The following is a 25,423-nucleotide window of genomic DNA, read 5'->3' as shown; positions in this document are numbered from 1 at the left end:
GGGATGTCTGGTGCAGACGTGCATGATGTTCAGATGATGGTCACACACTAATTGAACATTTATTGAATGGAAGCCCTTTCTGTTCATGAATCTTCGTGGATTCATCAGGGGGGCCTTGAGGGTGATGTGGGTGCAGCCTATAGCCCCCTGCACATTTGGCATCCTGCAGCCCAGGCTTCCCACTGGGCCTGGTCCAGATCAAATTTAATATGTTGGCCAGCCTGAGCATACAGGGCATCCATGACCTCCATGACACATTAGTGGACAGATGTTTGGGAAATGCCACAAACATCTTTATTGTCAGTTTGGAATGACCTGGTGATGTAAGAGTTTATGGCGGCTATCACTTTCGCAGCCACAGGGAGTGGATGCCCCCTTGTGTCCCAAGGTTCCAGGTCCTCAAATGGCACAGATATCTCACTGTCTCCTTTTGGAGGCAGAGCTGTCAGGGGCACTGATGTCTGACAGTTGCTCAAAGGATACTTACGTGCAGAACTGCTAAGGTCTCTGCTCGCCCCTTGTCCTGCCACCACCATCACCCCACCCCACCCTACTCCCAACAGCCCCCCCAACCCACTCCACCCATCCCCCCTCCCCAAAACCCCTCACTCTGGGCGAATGGCAGTCACATCCTGCTTCCAGTGGTCGTCTCCCTCTATTCCTGAGAGTGGTAAGGCCTGCTGTGCCCACAATTCATCTTCCTGCTCCTTCTCCTCAGTTCCAGCAGCAACCAGAAGAACAGCATTGCAAAAGCCATCTCATTAATCTGAAGGGAGGTGAATTTGGAGAAGAGGAATAACAGGCGGAGAGGTTAAAGAACGCTGCTCGCGCCCAGCCCAGCAACACACATTCTCCATGCCCCCTCTCCCAGCACAACCCCAGTAGCAAACACTCAGATATCGATCCCCCCCCCGCCACAGATCGCAGAATGGCAACACTGCCCCCCATGTCCCCCACTTCAAACACACACCCAGAACCCATGCAATAGTGGGCACGGACAATGCTGCTTGACAAGTCCTCAGGCTCCAGCACTGCCACTGCAGAGAGTTTCCAGCCCATCCCCCACCAACAACAGTGCTTGCTGCTGCCAGCACTAGGACCCAGAGTCAGTGCTAAGACCTGAGGTCAGCACTCTGAGCTGAGCAGTCAGGCCCTGTGAGCAACAGCAGCCCCCCACCCCACCGCCCCCCCCCAGCCCGAAACACAACATGGCCACTGTAACACAGCCCCTTCTGAGCAGCACGGAGAAGTTTGAGAGCAGAGACTTAGCTTCTCATTCTCCCTCTCTGCTCGTGTCTGAATGTGACTTGAAGTGTTTTCCTGACCAATTCAGCTGCAGTAAATGCAGTTATTAAGGCAGATGAGCTGGGACAATTGGGAGTGAAACTCACTAATTACATAGTGATGAATGTAAAAAAATGCAAATTGACGTTTTGCCCATTTTGGGCGGGCTCCCGATTGCGTCGATTTTTTTTGTTTGTAAACTGGGAATGGCTGTGAAAATGTGTGCCATTCCCATTAGTCACACCATGCCCGATCTTACAACATTTTCCAACCGCAAAACAGGTGCAATGACGTCATAAAATTCCACCCACTCTCTTCTCCTACTCCTTCCCTGGACAGTCTTTCCCTGTTCCCCTGTTTAGCCTGCCTCTTGTATCCAGCCTTGGTGTAACATTTGCTACCGGTGCTCAATATGGCTGAAGTTATGAGTTGTGCCCATCTACTGACTTCAAAGTCATGGAAGAGGTGAAGCTTTCTAGGTGCAAGCCACTTATATAGAGTCATAAAAGTGAACTTTATAGATTTCCACTGGTGGGGATCTTCATTTGGAGAATGAACTTAATTCCAGTGAGGCCCAGGCCTCCTCTACCCACAATTCATCCTCCTGCTCCTCCTCCCCAGCTCCAGCAGCAACCAAAAGAACAGCAACAGAATTGATGCATTGCAAAAGCCATCTTGTTCATCTGAAGGGGGGTGGGGTGCAATCTGGTGAAGGGGAGAGACAATTGGAGCGGTTAAAGAACTCTGCTCACCGCCAGCAACAAACATTTCCTATATCTCCCCAAAGACCCCTAACAACACACACTCCCCATACTTGCCCACAGATCCCCAGCAACACCCACTCCCCATACCCCTCCCACAGACCCCAGCAACACACACTCCCTCACCTCCTCACAGACCCCCAACAACTCACACTCCCCATACTTGCCCACAGACCCCCAGCAACACCCACTCCCCATATCCCTCCCACAGATCCTAGCAACACTCACTTCCCATAACCCCTCCCTCCCCACACAGACCCCCAACAACACACACTCCCTATACCTCCATAGCATGTATGAAATGCTAATGCATACAAATGGGGTTGTGTTTGTTGTTCATTGGGAAGCTCGTCATGCCTTGAGAATTGGGAGAACAAAATTCAAACAGTTTATCATGACACCAGGAAACAGATTCCCTTGCCTGCTACCAAATTAAGTGCCCTCACCCACCACAATTCCTGCTGCTGGAGAGCCCATAGGTTCAGCAGCTGTTTCTGTGAATGGAAGATAATATTAGTGGAACTATCCCCTTCAGACCATTGTAAACAGAGATGAGACAGTTCTGCAGAAGTGTGCCATTTTTGGTGAAGAACTTATCCATGGAACTCAGGTTGGTTGTGCAGCACTGCTGGCTGAGAATCAAATTACATCCCAAAAGAGGAGGAGCTGAAATTGTTTATGAGTTCTGAAGAACCTAGTGACTGAGACTGATAATGTATCCATTGGGTGGACTGCAGAACCAATTAATAAGATCTATGGTAATTATATCTGACACTTAAGGTTTAGTTTATAGTTTACAATTGCCGACAATTTTCCTGTTAATTCATATTTAATTTAAGTTGATTTTGGATTTTAGAGTGTAGGGGATTGGTAAGATATTAAGTGTTTGTTTGACTCTAGTGTAGTATAAAGCCTTTTGTGCAAAAATATTTCAGTGCGTGCATGAATGAACTGTTTCAGTTTAATTTTGTATTGCATTCATTCTTTGAGAATTATAAAAATAGCTATGGAATACTAAAACCAGGAATGCAAACATTGGGACTAAACTGGGCTATGCAGCAGCCTTTCCTCAATTGTTATGTAGTCAAATAAGTCTAGAAAATGGGATCCATGATGTGTGTGCACATTTTTGATAGAAAGTGCACAGGATACTATTTTGGTAAGTGGATTTTCACAAGCGATTGCCTGCAGTGAGATATTGATGCAAATCAGTTTATAAATTAAAATTTTAGGACACAGATTTGGTTTTGTTTGCTGATTACTGTAATTTGAAAATGCCTGGTGTTACACAGACACCTGCAAGTGTAGCACTCCAGCAATGATTAAATGTGATTTTCATGGAGCAGTATTAATGTTCCACTCATCCTCTTCCATGAATGTTCAGCGACTGATGGAGACAGTGAACAGATGCAGCATTGGAGTCCCTGCTGGAGAAGTTTCAGAGGAAAAGGGATCTCCTGTAATTACAGGGGCAGGAGGTCCCTCATCTTCTGGTACACTTGGTGCTGCTCTGTCTGAATTCATACCCTCTTCTCATTCATTGAACACACCATGGGGGACCCTTAGCAAGACGGCTATGACCAAGTACACACTTTCTCCTTGTGATATGTATAAGGATTAAGAAGGATTGGTACAGCACTTACTCCTCTTAGTTGAAGGCCTTGAATAATTTCTGAAACATATGTTTCCTGAGTGTTGATGACAAATTTTCATGTTGTCTTCCAGAGATTCTCTTCACAGCTCCAACAACAATGTTCATGAGGTGATGAATGTTCCTTTGAGTGGTAAGTACCGTTTTAAGCAGTGCTTGACATTGACAATGCCATGTTTATTCACAAGCAGCTGGTCACTGGAAGGAGAGGACATTGGTTGAAGTGTCTGCCACCACAATGCTATGCAACATCTTTAATAAGCACAAACAGGCATTTTACTTTGAAATCAACTGTTTCACAGACAGCAGTTTTAATGTTGGCTTCAAGTTCTGTGCCTAGATCATGTCTTGAGCTAAACACAGGCTAAACTGGTGTCTCAGCATCAAAGTCTTTCTTTACCTTTTTAGCACCTAAGCTATTTGACAAAAGTTGCCCTATTGTTCACTGAGCAGTGCAAAGTTCATTGCTGAGCAGAGTCAATGTTAGGAATGTTTAAAGACCAACATTTCATCTCAATAAAAATATTGACAATGAGTTCTTGTGACACAATATTAAAAAAGAACATTACACTCTTAATAAATTCTCTCCAAATGTGGTTATATGTTTAAATTGAAGGATCCTGGCACCGATCTTCCAGTAATTGGTGTTATCTCTAGAATACAAATATATCATTGAACCATTCATCTGCTTTAGAATGTCACTGCTGATTTCTCATCTTTCTTTTCAAGTTTGTATTTTGAACATGCTTGTCTTCTTCTTGTATGAGAAGTTGAAGGGAAGTTATCAAATTCTCATGATACAGAGTCATTAACTAAGGATTGTGGGCACTATTTCAACATTAAGAACTGTTAAACAGTTCAGCGCTGTTTTATTAAACCAATATATTCTGAGTTATAGTTGAAAGGTTTGAGTATTAATTTATTTAGCTCTAGGCCATTATAGAAAGTAATACCACTGAAATATTTAATTCTGTAACATGCCTATTATGCGTTATGAATATAGGCCTTTTGTGTAGTTATGTTTTTATTCTTTCTTTCTTCTATACAGTTCAAGAGAACTGCTCAGAATAGATGTGTACCCACTGGCAAGGTAATAATATGGTGCAAAATTCTACAATTTAGCAGAAGGAAATTGTTAAACTAGGGAGAAAGACAATATGAAAACACATCTCCTCCTGGCTCATGCACTAAAATGACATGTTTAAATTCAGCTATTGCAGTGTATTATATTAACACTTCAGTTAAGAAACAATGGAAAAGTTTAATCTTTTAGTAAGTTTTTTTACACCATAGTGAACTGCCACAAAAATGCTCTCTGAATTAGTTAGCATTGTACTAATTAATGACTTATGATTGGATTTAAAATCAGTTTTTACTACCGGAATCTCCCAATTGGTTTTTATTACCAGAAACTCCCAATCCCAGTTGTTAATACACTCAGATCTTTGATGGGGGTCCTGTTATCCAATTACTATGGACAATGAGTATTTTTCAGTGGAATGTATAATCAGAGTAACCACTAGTTTAACTTTCTTTTCTGACTGCATTTCAATATAACTGAGTGACACAGCTCAATCAATGTCCTTTTCTGACTGTCTCTTGCCTCTTATCAATACAATCTGATGTGTGATATTTTGTAAGATTTCCAAATAAACTGAGATTACATATTGGTCAATTGCATGTATATTATACGTTAGATTTACAATGATGTTTATACTCCGTGGTCAACAGTTTTGTATAAGTAATTTAAAATAGCTCTATCTTGCTTCTCCATGCAGCTCGATATTATAATTTGGTCTGTATTCCACTCTGCCTCAGTTCAGTTTTGTGATCTGTTTAGGTAATTTTAATATTCAGGAATAGTATAAAATGGGCAATATCAGACTGGCTACCAGCTTTCTCTTTGCATTGAGGTCAATGGAGTGAAATATTGGCTGGGGTATATGATGAGCAACTGATCTGATGTTGCCCATTTTATGCTATCAAAAGTTAAAATGACCTCCTTTCTCTAAGTCAATTTGCCATTTTGCGCCAGAATAATGCCTGAAAAATAGTTGTAATGCACAGCAAAAATGGATCTTATCATTTGCTCCCTGTTGTCCCCGAATAATATTGTGATTGGATTTCTGATACGGGTTTTTAGGTCATTTGCACCTAAAATGCTTGACGAGGGTCTTCCAATATGAAATGCAAGGAAAAGAATGTCAGACAACCATGCACTCACATTTATTTGCATTATTTCCTCGTTTTCATGATTTGATCAACTAACTTACGGCAATATCGAGCTTGCTGCAAGCAGGTGTAGGCAAGCAACTGGGAATGATTTGTTGTTTATTTCTTTTCCCTTTCTCACCATGGGAGCATTGGAAACTCATTGAGAACAATGTTGACTTTGTGCGATAGTCAACAGCTTAGTTTAAATCTTTCTCAATTTTGAATTTTAATTGATTTGCTACCACCTGTTTTACACTATTGCACAATGTCAAGATCTAGCTTAGGATGAGGTGGAATAGCCAGTTCAAATGCACATTCAATTACCACGATCATTGTGATTTCTGTAATTTATATGATGCATTTGAACGAGATTGGCAGAGATTGGGAAGCTGAGGGGAAATTCAGAGTGGAGAGGAGAAAAACTGGCAGTGAGAAGCAGTGAAGTATTAGCTCATATGGAAGATATATTGGAGAGTAGTATCAAGGTAAATGGAATACTTGGAGAGTTTGATAGAAGTAGAGTAGGTAATAGTAAGTCATTAGATAGAATCATGGTTGGGGAAAATAAAAAAGCCTAAATCATAACATTACAGAGCTGGAGAGAGATATTGTTCCAGAGAGTGCAAGGATAGACTCTCTTTGGCTGGAGGTGAGGATGGAAAAAGTGCAATTACATTTGATCGGTGTAATATATAGACCAGCAATTTGTCGAAAGCACGTAGGAAAACAAATTTGCAAAGAAATTCTAAAGAGATGCAGGTTAGGTTGATTGGCCATTCTAAGAAATTGCCCCTTAGTGTCCAGGGATGTGCAGGTTAGAAGGATTAGTGTACGGGATTAATGTAGGGATATGGGGTTAGGGCCTGGGTGGGATTGTGTTCGGTGCAGACTCGATGGGCTGAAGGGCCTCTTTCTGCACTGTAGGGTTCTATGATTCTATGATTCTAGGTGCAAGGATTATGGATTAATTGTAATGGGGGACTTCAATTATTCAAATATAGACTGGGCTAGGCATAATGCAAAGGGACAAGGGGCCAAGAGTTCATGGAACGTGTTCAAGATAGTTTTCTGCATCAATATGTTTCCAGTCCAATGAGTGTGTAGGCACTGTTGGATCTGGTTGTGGAGAATGAATTGGCCCAAGTGGATAAAACATAAGTGCAAGAGCATTTAGGGAATAGTGATCATTGTACATTAAGGTTTAGGTTGACCATAGAAAAAGACAAGAAACAAACCAAAGCAGGGATGAATAATTGGGGGAAAACCACCTTCAATGAGATGAGAATGCATCTGAGTCGAGTGAGTTGGAATCAACTGTTGGTAGAAATGACGATGGCTGAATCATCGCCACTTTTAAAGAAAAGGTATGCAGGCAAGCATAATTCCTGAAAGGGAAAGTTGGGAGAAATAAATTTAGAGTGCCCTGGATGATGAAGGAGATAGAGGTGAAGGTGGAAAGGAAGAAGTGTGCATATAACAGATGTCAGGTGGAAAATACACTGGAGAATCAGGCTGAACATAGAAAAACAAAAGAGGAAGTGAAAAACTAATGAGAAAAGCAAGGAGAGAGAATATGAAAAGAGGCAGATAGTTAACATAAAGTGGAATCCCAATTTTATAAGCATATAAATAAAAGACGTTGTAGGGCTAATTAGGGATAAAAGGGAGACGTGCATCTGGAGGCAGGAGAAATACAAAGGATGAAGATATTAATCAGGCTGAGGAGGTAATGGGTACATTGAAGAATTTACAATTGAGAGGGAGGAAGTGTTAGGCTATTTCTGCTTAAAGTGGATAAAATACCAGGGTAGAATGAGATGCAAGGATACGAAGAAAGTAAGAGTGAAAATTGCAGAAGCATGAGTGTCAACCTTTCAGTCTTCCTTAGAAACAGGGGTGGTGCCAGAAGACTGGGAAATTGTGAATGTTACATCCTTGTTCAAAAAGGGGTGCAAGATAAAGCTAGCAATAAGAGCATTACCTCCGAGAATGCAATGGTTCAAGAAGGCAGCTCACCATTCGCCTTCTGAAGAGCAACTAGAGATGGGCAATAAATGCTGGCCTAGCCAGCAATGCCCACATAATGTAAATGAATAAACAAAATGTGGACCAGTTAGTTTGATTTTAGTGGTAGGGTAGCTTCTGGGAACCATAGTTCAGGATAAAATCAATAGTCACTTACAAGTGCAGGATAATTAAGGAAAGCTAGCATGTATTTATATTTAGTTAACTTGCTGGAGCTTTTTGAGGAGATGACAGAGAAGGTTGATACAGGCAATGCCGTTGATATTGTGTCTATGGATTTTCAAAAGGCATTTGATGCGATTACACACAGCACATTTGTGAGCAAGATTCTACCTAATGGGATGAAAGGGAAAGTCGGTACTTGGATAAGAAATTAGTGAGCGACAAGAAACAGAGAATTGTTTTTCAGATTGGAGGGTTTGTGGGGGAGTTCCCCAGGGGTTAGTGTTGGGGCCCTTGTTCTTCCTGTCTATGTCTTTTGTTGGTGGACTGGGCAGATAAGTGGCAGATGAAGCCCAATATAGAGAAGCGTGAGGTGATTCATTTTGGCAGGAAGAATATGGAGAGCCAGCATAAAACAAAGGGAGAAACTCTGTAGGAGGTGTAGAAGCAGAAGGACCTTAGTGCGCTTGGACAGGAGTCATTGAATATGGCAGGGCAGATTGAAGAGAAGAGTACAAATATCTCCTGTAGCCAGTGACTGGTTGTCCTTCACATTCTGTTCAGAATGTTAGTCCTCCTCTAATTGGATAGACTTTTTCCCTCTGGAACATCCATGGGGAAACTTCTTGGAAGATGCATCACAAAAGTGTTTTAAACTCTGGAGGATTCATATTCCAGACTACCCACCCACTAATTCAAGCATCTCAAGTGTGTTTTCAGAATTTGAGTTGTGTGCCCCGAGGTGACAATGATGGTTGAATGGAGGTGCTGTGCTGTTTCAAAACACAAGTGTCACTGACCAGAGCCATGCGTAGTAGTTCTGATCTCTCAGGAAGCACACACATGTAGGCCACCCTATGTGAAAGGTATGATGGGACAGTTTTCAAACAAAGGAATTATAGTAGTTGCTCCTGGTTAGAGAGAAAAAAAAGCTGGATGATGAGCTAATGGGATCCTTTGCTGTTTTTATAGTTGATAGCATTAACATGGCATGTTTGAATGACTATATGGTTGCAATTTGTGGCTTCTTGTATTGCAGTGAATCTTACCACTCTGTGAATTGCAATGTCCTGTTAAGTTGCTACTCTTGTCCGTGGGGAGTGGATGAACAGTCACGTTTCAGCAAACAATGCATCAGCAACTTATTCGTTGGATCAGCTTACAGTTAATTAACTTGGGTTATTTTTGCCTCAACAGGCAACCTGGCAACCCAGAACTTAAAAAATGAGGACAGTTATCATTTCCACGAGTACTGGTAGCATGGTGGTATGACGGTCGTAGTTAAAGTGCAGGAACTGCATAACTCATTCCTTTGTGAAGTGCAGGCTCTATTTCTCCAACGAATAAAGATACAGGGCCATTCTCAATCCACTCACTTCTTTAACGTTGGAATGGGGCAAAAATGTCTGAGCTGCAATAAAAAACACAACGGGAGACATTGAGGCAGTTGCCAGAAGTTCAAAATAAGAAAAAAAATCAATGAAGTTAGCTTAAAGAAAAAGCTTTTCTGAATATTTTTCGACAACTGGTGGAATCCTTAGTGCTTCTAATGTCAGAGTCGTGGCTTCAGAAAATACCACAAATCTAAAATCCATCCTCTTCCTCAATTACAAAAGAAAACTGTATTATACTTGTGCAGACACAGGCTATTTGACAACACTGGCGTATTGTTCATTCCTTTCAAAGCTTTGGAAACTGAAGATATAGGCCCAGATGTTCCAGCCAGTGTCAGTGCTTTGTGCACTGCTGCTCCCGGTGAGGATTTCTGTGCCCTGACCATGCTGCATTGTGTCAGAGACTCCAACCCTGGCTGCAGCATCGATGGGTCAGCACAGCATTTCAAAGGTAAGACAGTTAAGTACAGGAGGAGAAGGATGATGACAGGACATGACCAATGTTCTTACAATGGTAGCTGCCATATCCAGGTTAGTTTTTAAAAGTTTCAAGTCTTTTAGTGGGTGAGTGCATGAGTGGATGGTTGAGCGAGTGGGTGGGCAAGTGAGTGGGTAAGTGATGAGTGAGTACATTAGTGAGTGAACAGAGCAGTGTATGTGCACAGTGAGTGGGTTAGAGAATGAATGGATGAGTGAGTGGGTTAGTGAGTGGTTGATTTGGTGAGCAGGTGAGTGAATGAGTGAGTTGGTCAGTAAGTGAGTGGGTGAATGAGATGGGAGAAGATAATTAGGTCAAAGTAATCAGGTGGGGGGCTATTTGAGTCAGGAGGGGTGCAGTTAGATCATATCAGTGGAATGATCATATCAGGGTGGTTAACTTATAGGGTAGTTGGATTGCAAAGGTGGGTTGCAGAAGAGAGTAGTGTTGGAGGGAGGTGACTTAGGTGGTTTGTTGTGGAAGAGAGAGTTGGGTCAGGTGGAGGTGATTGGTGGAGGAGTGATTTGTGGAAGGGAGGGTTGGGTTGGGGGAGAGCGATGGGAGTGTTGTGGGAGAGAGAGTGGTTGGGGGAGGTGATTGATTGGGGGGGAGGCGGGACAGAGGGAGGTGATTGATTGGGGAGGGTGTTATGGAAGAGAGCGTGATTAATTGGGGGAAGTGTTGGGGGAGAGGGAGTTGGGTTAGGGAGAGGGATGGGGGTGTTTTGGGAGAGGGAGTTGGTTGCGGGGAAAGGGATTGGGGTGATGTTGCGGGAGAGAGAGTGGTCAGGGGGAAATGATTGACTGGGGGGTGTTGAGGGAGAGAGAGTTGGATTGGGGGAGGTGATTAATTAGAGGGTGTTACGGAAGAGAGAATTGGGTGAGGGGAAAGGTGATTTGGGGCAGTGTTGTGGGAGAGAGAGTGGTCAGGAGGAGATGATTGTTTGGGGAGACAGAATTGGGTCAGGGGAGAGTTGATTTGGGGGCATTGATTGAGATGCTCAGTTCAGTTACATTATTCATTGAGTTATGCCAGAGATTAACATGCGTAACATTTCCAGCCTAAGTCCCCAGGTATGTCTCATGTACCTGGCCTAAGTCTCCAACACCGAGATCAGTGTGTAAGACATTTGTGTTCATAATGCCTTCACGAAGAAGGCTTTTTGGTGTTCTTTTCAGCATAATTGCCTACAATTTTTACAGTTCAGTCCAAATCAATTTTCATCCAATAACTGTGGAGTTCATTTGAATGTTTTATGCATTTCTTGTTAAAAGTTTCATTTACACTTGATAATGGGATAGGCTGATTAATGTTTTACTGAGGAATGTTATGCCTAGACAAGGATTTCTACAGACAGCTTATTAAAAGTACCGATTTGGAGCGTTTTAAACTCATCCATACAATCCTTCATTCTGTGACGCAGTGTAAATTAAACCACAAAAACTTTACCATTATAAAATATGAACAAACCTTTTGTGAAAAATTATTGCTGTACAAAAGACATGACGCCTAACAAGTTTAGCTGTCTTTGGGCAAAATTAGATATGGGAATAAAATATTCACATGCTGAGCATTAAAGGATAAATTAGAGTGGATTTTATTTTTCTTACTTTTATAATTGAATACGAAATTACATTTCACACAAGTTGTGTGAACTTCTACAGCTGGGTCAGACTTTTTAAGGAGCTGTCTTTCTGTTTTGAATTTACTATATTTGCTCAATACATGCATAGATATTCTAAACATGAAATTTGCAGTTGTGGTCAATGGATAGCACTTCAATAAGGGATCAGAGCTGACTAAATTCCAATGGATATTAAAACTCCTTTACTATTATTCTCCTACTGTAACTTTAAATCCCAATTTTTAATTGGTTGACACACGGTTCACAGCCATTGCCAGAAACTTCTTTTTTGGAGCTGGAGTTTATATAGACATTTTGTAGGATAATGCTTGCTACATTATTGCTCTGTGTATCAAGTGTGTGTGAGTATACCTTTGCGTGTGATATATATATATGCTACTACTAAATCCCCACCCACCATTTTTGCTACAAGAATTCAGCTGAATGCTTTATACGTATATTAATAATCTGATTTTAGTTTCAAATGGAAATTTGAGCTACTGAGGTTTGTTCACCAAGGCTTCAAGAACTTAGCCAATGTCCCTTGCTGATACTTTCCTGATTATTGCACGATTCAATATTTTCATTAGAAGGAGCCCTTCCCTCATGACATTTTGCTTCAGGTTTCATCTGATCCTTCACTGTAGCTACACACAAATAAAAATGAACTGGTCATTGGAACAGCCCTATTGTGCTGGTAAATAATGTCACAACTAATAAGTAAAGGAGCCTGGCAGATGATATAAGATATTGAAGAGAATATAAGATATTTCGACGAAGAAAGGGATTCGGAAGGTTCAACATTTTCTCATTCTGCATGTTCTAATGGGCTCTCAGCAAATTGATCTGGCATTTGATATTGAGGATAGTGAGGTCAAGTGACCATTGCTGTTACTGTTTAGTCAACATGGTGCTAAATGTCCATAGGTTGCCTGATGTGCAAATAAATTGGTGTTGAGTTCTAGGATTGGTGTTTCAGGACCCTTGCTAGTCACAGTCTCAGAAATAGACTTCCCAATAATGATCAACACCACTTCCATGGGGGTTAGGACATGCGGGCACCTTTGTCACACTCTGTGTTAGCTTTAGTTGCCTCAAATTGTACATCACAAACTTTTTGGGTATTGCTTCGTCATGGATGAATAACTGGTGTTGTTTTCAAGCTGTGAGACATGGGTGTAAGGCTTGTAGCAATGCTGTTTGTCAAGCAAAAGTGAAGAGTATGAATGTATGAGTCCTGGTTGATAGAAATTGTTGAAAGGCAGTATGTGCATTGAGTAGTATGTGAGGTGAGCTCTGCAATCAGCAGGGTGTGGCATATGAAGACACATTCATTGACCTTGAATATTTGTGTGAGGTCAATCACGTTCCATCAGCAGTACATCCAGATCCTTGAGGCTTGTCTCCTGACATTGATCTCCACAGCTATCTGTTCCAACAACCTGATAGTTTTGTGCTTGCAGGGCCTTCTGGCTCCCTGAAGATACAGAACATTACGCTTACTCTCCACTTCCTGCACCAATGCTTCCAACATCCAAAAACCTTAAAATTTGCTTTCAACCCTATTGCGTCATTCTTCACTGCTTCCTAGGTCAGATTTACATTCTGCACAACTACCGGTACTTGTCCCAAACCTAATGCATAGAGTCATGGGGAATTACGGTACAGAAACAGGCTCTAAGGCCTGTTCGTCCATGCTGGCCAGGCTTCCTAAACTGAAATAGTCCTATCTATCTGAGTTTGGCCCATATCCTTCTAAACCTTGCCCATCCATATACCTGTCCAAAGGTCTTCTAAATGTTATAATTGTATTTCCCTCTACCACCTCTTTGAGCAGATCATTCCATATATGCACCACCCTCTGTGTGAAAAAGTTGCCTCTTAAATCTTTCCCCTCTTACCTTAAACTCTAGTTTTGGGCTCCTGTACCCTGGGGAAAAGACCTTGGCTTTTCTCCTTATCTATACCCTCATGATTTTATAAACCTCTATCAAGTCATAGAAATCATAGAAACCCTGCAGTGCAAAAGGAGGCTGTTCGGACCATCGAGTCTGCACTGACCACAATCCCACCCAGGCCTTACCTACATATCCCTACATATTTACCTGCTAATCCCTCTAACCTATGCATCTCACGACTCTAGGGGGCAATTTTTAGCATGGCCAATCAACCTAACCCGCACATCTTTGGACTGTGGGAGGAAACCGGAGCACCCAGAGGAAACCCACACAGACACAAGGAGAATGTGCAAACTCCACACAGACAGTGACCCAAGCTAGGAATCAAACCCAGGTCCCTGGAGCTGTGAAGCAGCAATGCTAACCACTGTGCTACCATGCCGCCTCTCATCCCTCATTCTCCTATGCTCCAGGGAAAAATGTCCCAACCTATCCAGCCTGTCCTTACGATTCAAACCTTTCAGTCTCAGTAACATTCTTGTAAATCCCAGCTGATCAAGATCCCATTGTAGTCTTAGATAACCTTCTTCACTGTACACAATGCCACCAATTATGGTGTCATTCACAAACTTACTAACCATGCCTTTCTATATTCTCAACAATGGACCCAACACCAATTCTTGCAGCATATTGCTGGTTACAGGCCTCCAGTCTGAAAAACAATCCTCTATGACCACCCTCCATCTCCTACTGGCAAGTCAATTTTGTATCCAATTGTCTAGTTCTTCCTGGATCCCATGTGATCTAACCTTATTAACCAGTCTACCATGTGGTGCCTTGCCAAAGACATTGCTAAAGTCAATGTAAACAATGTCTAAGGCACTGCTCTCATCTATTTTCTTGGTCAAAAAATTCTGTCAAATTTGTATGACGATTTCCCATGCACAAAGCCATGTTGACTATCTCTAATCAATCCTTGCCTTTCAAATGCATGTGGATTCTGTCTCTCATAATCCTTTCAAACAACTTTTCCACCATTGAGGTGTAAAAAGGCTTTAAACAGTACAGGTTAGCTTTAACCGGCACTAACAAGTTCTGATTTTGCGCCCCTCCTGATGCATTCAGTCAACAAATAGCATGATTAGTGCTGGATAAATGCTGTAATCATTCAAATGAGCATGTAGCATCAAGTTGCCTGTATTACATTGAATTACCTAAAACTAATTGCACATCATGAACCTTGTGTTCATTTTCAGGGGCTTTTCAATTTGTCAGCCGCAACGACCCCCCCAACCACCCCCCCCCCCCCCCAAACACACACACACACACACACACACACACACACACACACACACACACACACACACACACACACACACACACACACACACACACACACACACACAGAGACAGCCTCATCATGTATTATACTGTTCTGAGAGGGACTTGGTTCTCAGACAGACTGTGGATGTACTCGGGTGCCTGCTGAACACTTGTTTATTAGGACTATATCTGAACAGGTTACAGAGTAAGCACGTTGCTCCTTGGCATGATTCCAACCTCTCTCTCAAGACTAACAAATGACTGACTGATGCCAGTGACACATCATTTTCCACGTCATTCATTATCACATCTCATCTGTTAGCCCTTTGTACTATACACCTTTCCTTCCTACTTTTTAACAATATGAAACTATGTCTTAAAATATTTTACATTACATTTGTGTAATTCCTTTTTTTACAACTACAGATTCTAGCAAACTTTAATTTATATTTCTCCCCTCCCCAAGTCACAGTCCTGGAGGATTCAATGTCTCTCGCTTTTCATGGGCCTTAGGGAAGACATCTTGGAGACAAGAGAGTTTTCCTCTGTATCTGGCAAGACATCATCATATGCAGAATAGAAAAACACTTATCAGCATTGCTAGGAAACAGAGTGTTGATTTCAAGGTGACTGATTGCAAGTATAATGAAGACATTCCAACTAAAGTCTGATCCAAAAGAGAAGACACAAGAGAATTAACCTTTGGACCTGTTGGGACTAGAAGAGAATAACTCATGAAACTCTGAGGAACTTGTTCTCCCATGGAGGAGTCTGGCAACTCCATGGGAGACTGTCACAGCTGTATTGAGGTCTGAAAAGGATTGATGATCTAAGGTTTCAGTGAACCTTGGTATCAAAAGAAAAATGATCAATTTCCTGTAAAACTGTCAGGAAATGAAGAAGAGATGATTTTTTGGGAGGCCTGTCCGCTTTCTTGAGGCAGTGGTAAGAGAGCTACAATTCTCTTAGTACTAGGTTGCTTCACTATGGGCAATGGGAAGATTTGCTGAGAATATGGAACCAGATAGCCTCAACTTCTGTAGTGAGAGGAACTTCCTGGAGACACATGGGGACAAGGATTCTGTACAGGATTCTGAAGGTTCTGTCCCAGGTTTTGTGTTGATCTCCAGCTCTGAAGAGAAGATGGCTTTCAGCTGATGCACTGGTGCCAATTGACTTTTACCCTGGGGAAGCACTACCTCTTTAGCAGTGCGATCCTCTCTGGACTCTAACTTGGATTCAGGCAAAGTATTCTCAGTGGGATATTCTTCATGGACAATGGGATATAAGGTAAGCAATAGCCTGGTAGACTCAGTGGAACAAGGATCTGAATGCTGCTTGGCCAATAAAAGCACAGCTGATTCTCCTAAAGGACAACAGAGACTTCGTAAGGTGCATCAATCAACAGGAAAGAGGAATAATTTTCTCTGACCTCAATCTCCAAGCGATCACTCAGTACTGCAAGGAATTCTTCCTCATCACTCTCTCGGAAAAGCCAATTCAGATCCATGGTGATTGTCACTGTCTGCTGCAGCGGCTGCTGTATCCTCCACTTCTGGCCTTACCCTGCGAAGAACTAAGAGATTCATAGCTCCCATGTGTGGCGTGGGAATACTGGATGGTGTCTCTGCTGATTTTATATAATCCCTCAGCTTCAGAAGGTTGAGTTTCCACTGCTTCTAAATAAAAAGTGGAAGACTGTTGTACGAAAGACAGAGAGTTGTTCAAATGACAAGCATCATCTGGTTTTGCTAGGATTCCTAGAAGTAGGCCAACATCACCATTCAGTAAGAATATTGATTGTGAAGAACATAGACAGAGTCAACACTGGGGACAGTTTTACCATTGCGTTGCATTTGTTTTTGGGCGTGATGCGGTGGTAAAATCAGGCATAAAGCACTTATCATGATCAGTGCATTTTTCATGACTGGCATCATTTTTTGAGCGCCAGATTCCCAATGCAATGAACCTCTCATCGGAAATGGGCGGGAGGCAGGTTAATATATGGAAATTTATTATAATGCTATTGTAGATAAGTTCAGTGAGCCCGATGCTCAATTGTCCAGGCCTGCCCACCTTTATGACTGGGGTGGGAAAGGCCCGCACCAGCAAGAAATAGACATGCTCCCCATGAATGGGGAACAGTTGACTTGGCCTTGAAAATGGAACCAGAGGCCCTTGAGGCTGGCCTCCCACTCCACATGGGGAGGCCAAAGGCAAAGGGGTGCCTCTTGGGCAGTGCCAGATTGGCAGTTACACCCTGGCACCTGGGCAATGGGGTGGGGGCACAGCCAGTGGGGGCAGGACCAGTAAGCACAGGGTCGATGAGGAGGAAGGGTCAAGTGGGCGGAGCGGGGGTCTGCTGCCACTCTGCAGCAATCGGTGGGGGGAGGGCAGCAGGTCTGCGATTGGTAGGGAGAGGGCAGTGGGTCTGCGGTTGGCGGGGGGAGGGTGGTGGGTCTGCGATCAGTGGGGGGAGGGCAGTGGGTCTGTGATCGGTGGGGGAAGGACGGTGTGTTTGCGATCGATGGGGGGAGGGCAGTGGGTCTGTGATTGGTGGGGGAGGGGGTGTCTATGATCAGTCTGAGTGGCAAGAGGGTTGGCAGGGGCTATATCGCAGGCAGCGGGCCCCTATGACTGCGGGGGGGGGGGGGGGGGGGGTGGGAGCTGCTTCGGGCAGCTTGAACTGGATCAGACCCCTGTTACTCTAATGCGCATGTGCAGCATCAGAGGTTTACATGTGCGCACTACCTCCTCTGCAGGGTATTGGCATATTAAGCCCTGCCCACAGGCTTCTGAAGTGAGCAACACGCTTGCTGATATTTTTGCAGGCAAAGCCCACATAGGGGGGTGGGGGTGGTGGGGGTGGGGACTGAAAACCTGCCCAAAAGACAGATCTGAAACTCTCCCAGTTTTAAGCCCACCCAGCATTTAGAGAAACAATGGTAAAATTGCCCCCCAGATGTGGGACTTAGTTCTTAGACAGACTGTAGACATACTCTGGTATCTGATTAACACTTGTTTATTAGTACTACATTTAAACAGATTACAGAGTGGGCATAGAGCTCATGTATATGGTTTCAACCTCTGCCTGCAGAGTCCAATTGACTGATAGGGCAGGATCTTCCAGCTGCACTTGTCCCACAGCCGGAAAATCCCTTGCATGGCCCATATCCCGCCTGCTACATTTCCCGCCCATGGTGTTTCATCATTATACATTAGCATATCCCACCTGTTAACTCTTTATAAGAACATAAGAACATAAGAAATAGGAGCAGGAGTAGGCCATCTGGCCCTTCGAGCCTGCCCCGCCATTCAATAAGATCATGGCTGATCTGTCGTGGCTCAGTTCCACATTCCCGCCCTCTCCCCATAACCCTTAATCCCCTCTCTTATCAAAAACCCATCAACCCGCGTCTTAAAAATATTTAGCGAGGCAGCCTCCACCACTTCAACGGGCAGAGAATTCCAGAGATTCACCACCCTTTGAGTGAAGAAGTTCCTCCTCAACTCCGTTCTAAACCGCCCCCCCTTTATCTTGAGGCTGTGCCCCCTAGTCCTACTGTCCTTTCTCAGCGGGAAGAGTCTCTCCACCTCTATCCTATCCATCCCATTCATCATCTTATGTGTCTCAATGAGATCTCCCCTCATTCTTCTAAACTCTAACGAGTACAAGCCTAGTTTATTCAGCCTCTCCTCATAGCTCAACACCCTCAACTCCGGTATCAGCCTAGTAAACCTCCTCTGCACTCCCTCCAAGGCCAAAATATCCTTGCGTAAGTGCGGCGCCCAAAACTGCACACAGTACTCCAGCTGCAGCCTCACCAATGCCCTATACAGCTGCAGCAAGACCTCCCTACTTTTATATTCAATCCCCCTCGCGATGAAGGCCAGCATCCCATTTGCCTTCCTGACCACCTGCTGCACCTGCAAGCTGGGTTTTTGCGACTCATGCACAAGGACCCCGAGGTCCCTCTGCACCGTCGCCTGCTGCAGTTTTTCGCCATGTAAGTAATAGTCCTTCCTACCATTATTCCTACCAAAGTGGACCACCTCGCACTTGCCAACATTAAATTCCATTTGCCAGTTCCTGGCCCATTCGCCCAGCCTATCTTGATCGTTATGCAGACTCTCCACACCCTCCGCGCAATTTGCCGTTCCACCAATCTTGGTGTCATCAGCAAATTTCGACACCATACACTCGGTTCCCTCCTCCAGATCATCTATATAAATGGTAAATAGCTGAGGCCCCAGCACCGACCCCTGGGGCACTCCACTAGTCACCAACCCCCAATCCGAATAGCACCCATTAACCCCCACTCTCTGCCTCCTATTTGACAACCAGTCCTCTATCCACGCTAACACCCTACCCCCAACTCCATGCCCCCTTACCTTCTGCAATAACCTCTTGTGAGGTACCTTGTCAAACGCCTTCTGAAAATCAAGAAAGACCACATCCACCGGCTCTCATCTGTCCACCGTCCTAGACACATCCTCATAGAACTCCAATAAATTTGTCAGACACGACTTCCCCTTAACAAAACCGTGCTGCGTCTGCTCTATCAAGCAATTCCCCTCAAGATGCCTCGCTATTTCCTCCTTGATGACGGATTCTAACATTTTACCTACAACAGACGTTAAACTAACCAGCCGATAATTCCCTGCCTTTTGCCTGCCACCCTTCTTAAACAACGGCGTAACATTAGCCGTTTTCCAATCTTCCGGCACTTCCCCGGAATCCAGCGACATTTGGAAAATAACCACCAAGGCATCCACTATCACCTCCGCCATTTCTTTCAGAACCCTCGGATGCATTCCATCCGGTCCTGGGGACTTGTCCACAATCAGCCCCTCCAGTCTGTTGAGCACCGCCTCTCTAGTAACAATAATGTCATTGAGACCCTCCAGTCCTACCACCTTTCCATCGCTAACACCCGACAAATTATTCACGTCCTCCTCCGTGAAGACTGAAACAAAAAAGCTATTCAAGACCTCAGCCATTTCCCCATCCCCTACCACTAAGTCCCCCCTCTCATCCTGTAAGGGTCCAACGTTCACCCTAGCCAGCCTCTTCCTTTTTATATATTTATAAAAACTCTTGCTATCCTTTTTTATATTAAGCACTAGCCCAGCTTCATAGTTTCTCCTACCCTTCTTTATCAACTTCTTTGTCAATCTTTGTTGACATTTAAACCTCTCCCAATCCTCTTCTCACCCATTACTCTTAGCTACTCTAACCGCCTCCGCTTTTAATTTAACACTTTCCTTCACCTCCTTCGTTATCCATGGCTTATTACCTCTCCTCCTACGGTCCTTTTTAACCATCGGAATAAATTTCTGCTGAGCACCAAGAAAGATCTCCTTAAAGATCCTCCACTGCTCCTCAGCAGACCTACCTTCCAACGCACTCCCCCAGTCAACATTCGCCAATTCTTCTCTCATCCTTCCGTACTCCCCTCTGTTCAAACAAAGGACGTGTGTCCGGGAACCCACTTTCTCCTCCTCCATCTGCACCAGAAACTCCACCATACAATGATCACTCTCCCCAAGTGGATCCTTCACCACAAGGTCCCTAATTCTACCCGCCTCATTACATAGCACCAGATCCAAGATAGCTCGCTCCCTCGTCGGCTCCAACACACACTGTTCTAGGAAACTATCCCGGCAGCATTCCAAGAACTCCTCCTCGAGCCCACCGCGTCCAACATGGGTCGACCAATCAATATGTAGATTGAAATCCCCCATAATTATCGCTGTTCCATTCCTGCACGCCGCACTTATTTGCGCGTTAACAGCCCGCCCCACCTCCAGATCATTATCTGGGGGCCTATAGATGACACCCACCAGCGTCTTCCTCCCTTTGCTGTTCCTAATCTCCACCCACAACGATTCCACTTTCTGCTCTTTGGTTCCTATATCATCCCTTGCTACCACCCTGATGCTATCCTTAATCAGCAGAGCTACACACCCCACCTTTTTCCTCTCGCCTATCCTTCCTAAACACTTGATACCCCTGGACATTCAGCTCCCAGTCCCTGTCACCTTGCAGCCACGTCTCTGTAATGGCCACCAGATCATATCCATTTGTGCTGATCTGCGCCACCAGCTCATCCACTTTATTCCGAATGCTTCGTGCATTCAAATAAAGTGCCTTCATCCCAACCTTCACCTGGACCCTATTTGCCAGAACGCCACCAACCATACTCACGCCCCCTACTCCTTTTATCATTGGGACATCCTCGGCCTCTTCCCTTACCTATACCCTCTCCTTAACTTTAGACCCCGTAATGTCACCTACCCTCGCACCCTCCCCCCCTTAATTAGCTTAAAGCCCTGTCTACAGTCCTGTTTACACGATTCGCCAGGACTCTGGTCCCAGCACGGTTCAGACCAACCCCATCCCACCCGAACAGGTCCCACCTACCCCAATACTGATGCCAATGCCCCATAAATTCAAACCCATTCCTCCCACACCAATCCCTGAGCCACCCATTCACTTCCTTAATCTTATCAACCTTACGCCCGTCTGCACTCGGTTCAGGCAGTAGTCCAGAGATAACCACCTTGTTGGTTCAACTTTTTAATTCCATTCCCAGCTTTTCATACTCCCTCCCCAGATCCTCAGTTCACATTTTGCCTACGTCGTTGGCACCCACATGTACCACAATGACCAGATTCTTACCCTCCCATTCCAGGTTCCTCTGCAGCCCAGATGCGACATCCCGGACCCGAGCACCAGGCAGACAACACATCCTTCTGTGCACTTTGTCATTGTGACAAAGGACAGTGTCAATACCCTTAACCCCACTGTCCCCAATTACTACTACATTCCTTATTACCTTCTCTTTGCCTATGTCCTGCGCCTGCATCACTGTACTGTGTGCAGTTTGCTCACCAACCTCACCTCCCTCATTCTCGTCCAGACTGGAAGCAAGAACCTCAAACCTGTTATGCAGATTGAGAGGCTGAGTCATCCGCTCCCCACCCTCCTTCCTCCGCTCCCCAACCTCCTTCCTCCTCTCAGCAGCCCCCTCTTGTTCCTGACCCTTAGAGTTAGCCAGTCTAGGGGGGGTGGATGCCACTTGCACCCCATTGACAATGGCACCCTCTCTCCCCCTGATGAGCCTCAGTGTCTGAAGCTCAGAGGCCAGCTCATCTACCTTGAGCTGGAGCTCCTCCAGCAACCTGCACTTACTGCAGACATGGTCACTGGGAAGGACCCTGGGTTCCACCAGCTCCCACATCATACAGAAACAACACATCACATGCCCCTCCATTATTCACTGTAGTAATATTGAAAATTTCAACACGAACTTACCTGGCCCTTTTTCTCCCCAGCCCTTTTGCTCCTAAGCCCTAATAGCTCACTCTGCTTCCCTCTCACTCCGCTGCCCGCTCCGACGCTGCCCGCTGTCTACACCAGGCCTCCTTTTAAACCTGGCGCTGTTTTAAAGCCTGCTCCCCCACAACTCCCTGCTATCCACTCCCTTCGAATTCTTAAAGCGGTAGATACAAAAAGCCCGCAAAAATGCTTTTAAATGATTTAAACAGTTCTACAAGGTAAGTTCTTACTACAAAAGTGCTTTAAACTTATTTAAACAGGTTTTTAACAGGTAATTTCTTATCTGTCTCACTGCTCCTTCACTCGTCTGCTCCAGCAAACAATGGAAGGCTTCACCGTGTGAGCACCTAATTAACCTCTTGGTAAGTTATTGACATAACCTAATGAATAAATGTCATGTTCAATCCAGCAATTTATTTTCAATTTTAGAAGAACATCAAAGTTGTTTACTTGAAATCTTTCCTGACGGCAATTCCTTTGAGAAAACAATACCTTTACCTTTGACCACCAACTATTAAAATTCACATTAAGTTTAAAGTTTATTTATTAGTGCCACAAGTAGGCTTATGTTAACACCGCAATGAATTTACTGTGAAAGTCCCTTAGATATAGAATATAGAAGATGTAACGAATATGTTTCTTGTTAGCCAAAATAATTAATCAAATTAGAATATTGGACTTTTACTTTAATCTAAAGCATTTAATTTTCTTAAGATTGCAGCAGATTTTATACAAATGCTCCTTTCTTTGGATATTTGCAAACACTGTCTAATTCCAATATACAATACTGTTGTTCATCAGTGTAGTAGTATACTTTGCTATTCGTCTTCTAGAAAATGTTGCTGTATTGGCATTACCTTTGGAAGCTAGGAGCAGTCTTGTCTGCATACATTTTTCTTCTAATTAAACTGGAGGGATTGTGTTATCAGAGACAATCGAATTAAAAATACGGTGACCTTTTAAAGTACTACTGAGTCAAAGCTAGATTCACTCGGCTATCTCATATTCGACTGTTTCCTATTACACGGTTTGATAGTGTAATATTATTTTAATGTATTTTAAAGCTGCTTTTGTTTAATATTTCATGTAAACTCCTACTGAGAAAGGTCAAGTCCATTGAGTTCCAAAATTTATCAAGAATGTATTGAAATGGTGCAGAAATCTATTCTTGCTGTTCATAGACTGCAAATCAATACAAAAAAAGCGAACTAACAGATCTAGTTGTAAAAGCCCAAAGGTTACCTGTTCAAATCCTCCTGACTTCAATTGCCATTCAAAACCAACTGCTCTTTGTTGACAAATTCTGCCGCTTGCTTTGTTGTGTTGCCAGATGCAGGGGTGGAGTGTTTTATTACCATTTGCTCTAAAGATTACTCTGGCAAAGGTTTAATTTTGATGGACACCTCACTTAAAAGAAATTTCCTGGAATGTGTGCCTATTTAATGTTATTCCTCCTTAAACTGCTTTATAGCAGGATTAAACCTTTATATTCTTCTTTCTGCCAGATTATGATGAAATACTGGCACAGACACAATGGGCTGAATGGCCTCCTTCTGCAATGTATTACTTTGTAATTCTATGATTGCCCACAGCACATCTCCGTGATAATGTCCTTCATTCAGTATTGCACAAAGGACCAAAAGTGTAAAGGAAATATTGCCACTAGGATTGCTCAATGTCTCAGCAGTTAAAGAAATTCTGCTTCGCTGCTGAATCCTTCAGGAATGTAGCAAATTCAATTCCCGGTCCATGCTGAACTGGATGGCTTTGTACTGGAGGAATTGAACTGATATCTGCACTTAGAGTAGTGAGCTGTGAGCTGTTGTAATGTCAAGTATACTGAGGTGTAATCGGCAGTGGATGAAGCTGCTCATAGGCAAGATGGCTGGCCGTATACAATCATGATGTGGAGATGCCGGCATTGGACTGGGGTAAACACAGATATAATACCAGATGTATTTGGTAGCAAAAGCCACGAGCTTTTGGAGCACTGCTCCTTCGTCAAGTAAGTGGGAGTTCTGTTCACAACCAGGGCGTATAAAGACACAAACTGAATTTACAAAATAATGGTTAGAATGTGAGTCTTTACAGGTAATCAAACCTTAAAGGTACAGACAATGTGAGTGGAGAGAGGGTTCAGCACAGGTTAAAGAGATGTGTATTGTCTCCAGCCAGATTTCCAATGCTGATCTGCTGGCATTTCTGTTCTGAGGCGTGGATGTTTAGTGCTGACAGTTTTAGATGTGGTTCTGTTGACTCTCTCTGAGATTGAATAGCTCGATGACATTCATTTTACAGAAGCAGCAGACACTGGAGTAAAGCACCAGAGGGGTGTCAGTTGTCGACCTTGAAGAAAAGAAAGAAGAAGATTTTAGAAAATTAAAAGCTATGAAATTAAAAGATATGTTGCCTTGAGGGCGATGGGAAAAAAATCAAAAGTGAATTTTACGTTTCTGCAGAAAGTTCCTGTATTAAGTATGCCTCCAACTGTTGTAAATATATTACTATTCTGAATAAACTTAACACATTCATCTCTGATGCAAAAGGCTCAATGTATCAGAGTCTTGTGTGGATATTTGTCAATATATTCAAATGTATTCACAAATGTGTATTCACATTCATGATTTGTGGTCATGGAAACCACTAATGTAAATGACAAAAAATATGTAGAAGACTGTAACCATGCAATTTGTTCTGTTCAATGACACAACAGAGAATGTAACTTCCAGAATTTCCTGCAAAGGCATCACTGGCAGAATTTGGCCTGCAGTTGGTGCTGTGAATTGTATTGATGTAATTAATATATTATATTCAACAACATATCATGGATCGCATCATGAAAAAGTTGCTGGTCATTTTTAAAAATTTTTTTCTGCTTTTATAGGACATGGGAGTTGCTGCAACCAACATTTGCTTCCCTTAAACTATATGGCTTGCTAGGTCAATGCAGAGGACAGTCTAGACTCAACCACGTTGCTGTGGATAGATCCACCACATGTAAGAGCAGGGAAGATCCCAAACAACATTAATTAACCAGATGGCTTTGTGCTGCACACAACATGAGTTGTCATTGTCACTATCACTGAGAGTAGGGCTTGAATTTTCATAAAGTTGAAAAGGGCTTTGCAGCTTACCAAAATGACACTGAATTCCACCAATCCAACTCTGAACCTGGCACCACCATTTTCACAGGGTGAGGGTGGCGCAGAGAAGAAGGGTGATGGTGGTGGAACAGGCACAGGTTGTATTTTACACATGCATGATTCA

The 25,423-nt window shown here is 43.5% G+C and overlaps 1 protein-coding gene across 1 annotated transcript in view; it reads left to right on the top strand.

Annotated features, from left to right (window-relative positions):
• Positions 1 to 24,889, top strand: part of igsf11 (immunoglobulin superfamily member 11) — a 272,948-nt gene extending 248,059 nt beyond the window's left edge. The window contains exons 7-10 of the mRNA XM_080203904.1: positions 3,771 to 3,829; positions 9,784 to 9,942; positions 22,473 to 22,518; positions 24,455 to 24,889. Of these exons, the coding sequence (XP_080060030.1) occupies positions 3,771 to 3,829; positions 9,784 to 9,942; positions 22,473 to 22,507 (253 nt within the window). The 3' untranslated portion in view covers positions 22,508 to 22,518; positions 24,455 to 24,889. The remainder of the gene's footprint in view (positions 1 to 3,770; positions 3,830 to 9,783; positions 9,943 to 22,472; positions 22,519 to 24,454) is intronic.
• Positions 24,890 to 25,423: the final 534 nt, after the last annotated feature.

The sequence above is a fragment of the Carcharhinus amblyrhynchos genome, chromosome 15 (assembly GCF_965287045.1).
Source record: "Carcharhinus amblyrhynchos chromosome 15, sCarAmb.v2.hapA, whole genome shotgun sequence".
Taxonomy (NCBI): domain Eukaryota; kingdom Metazoa; phylum Chordata; class Chondrichthyes; order Carcharhiniformes; family Carcharhinidae; genus Carcharhinus; species Carcharhinus amblyrhynchos.
Note: the sequence above shows the minus strand (reverse complement) of the source record. Positions and strands in the feature narration are given on the sequence as shown.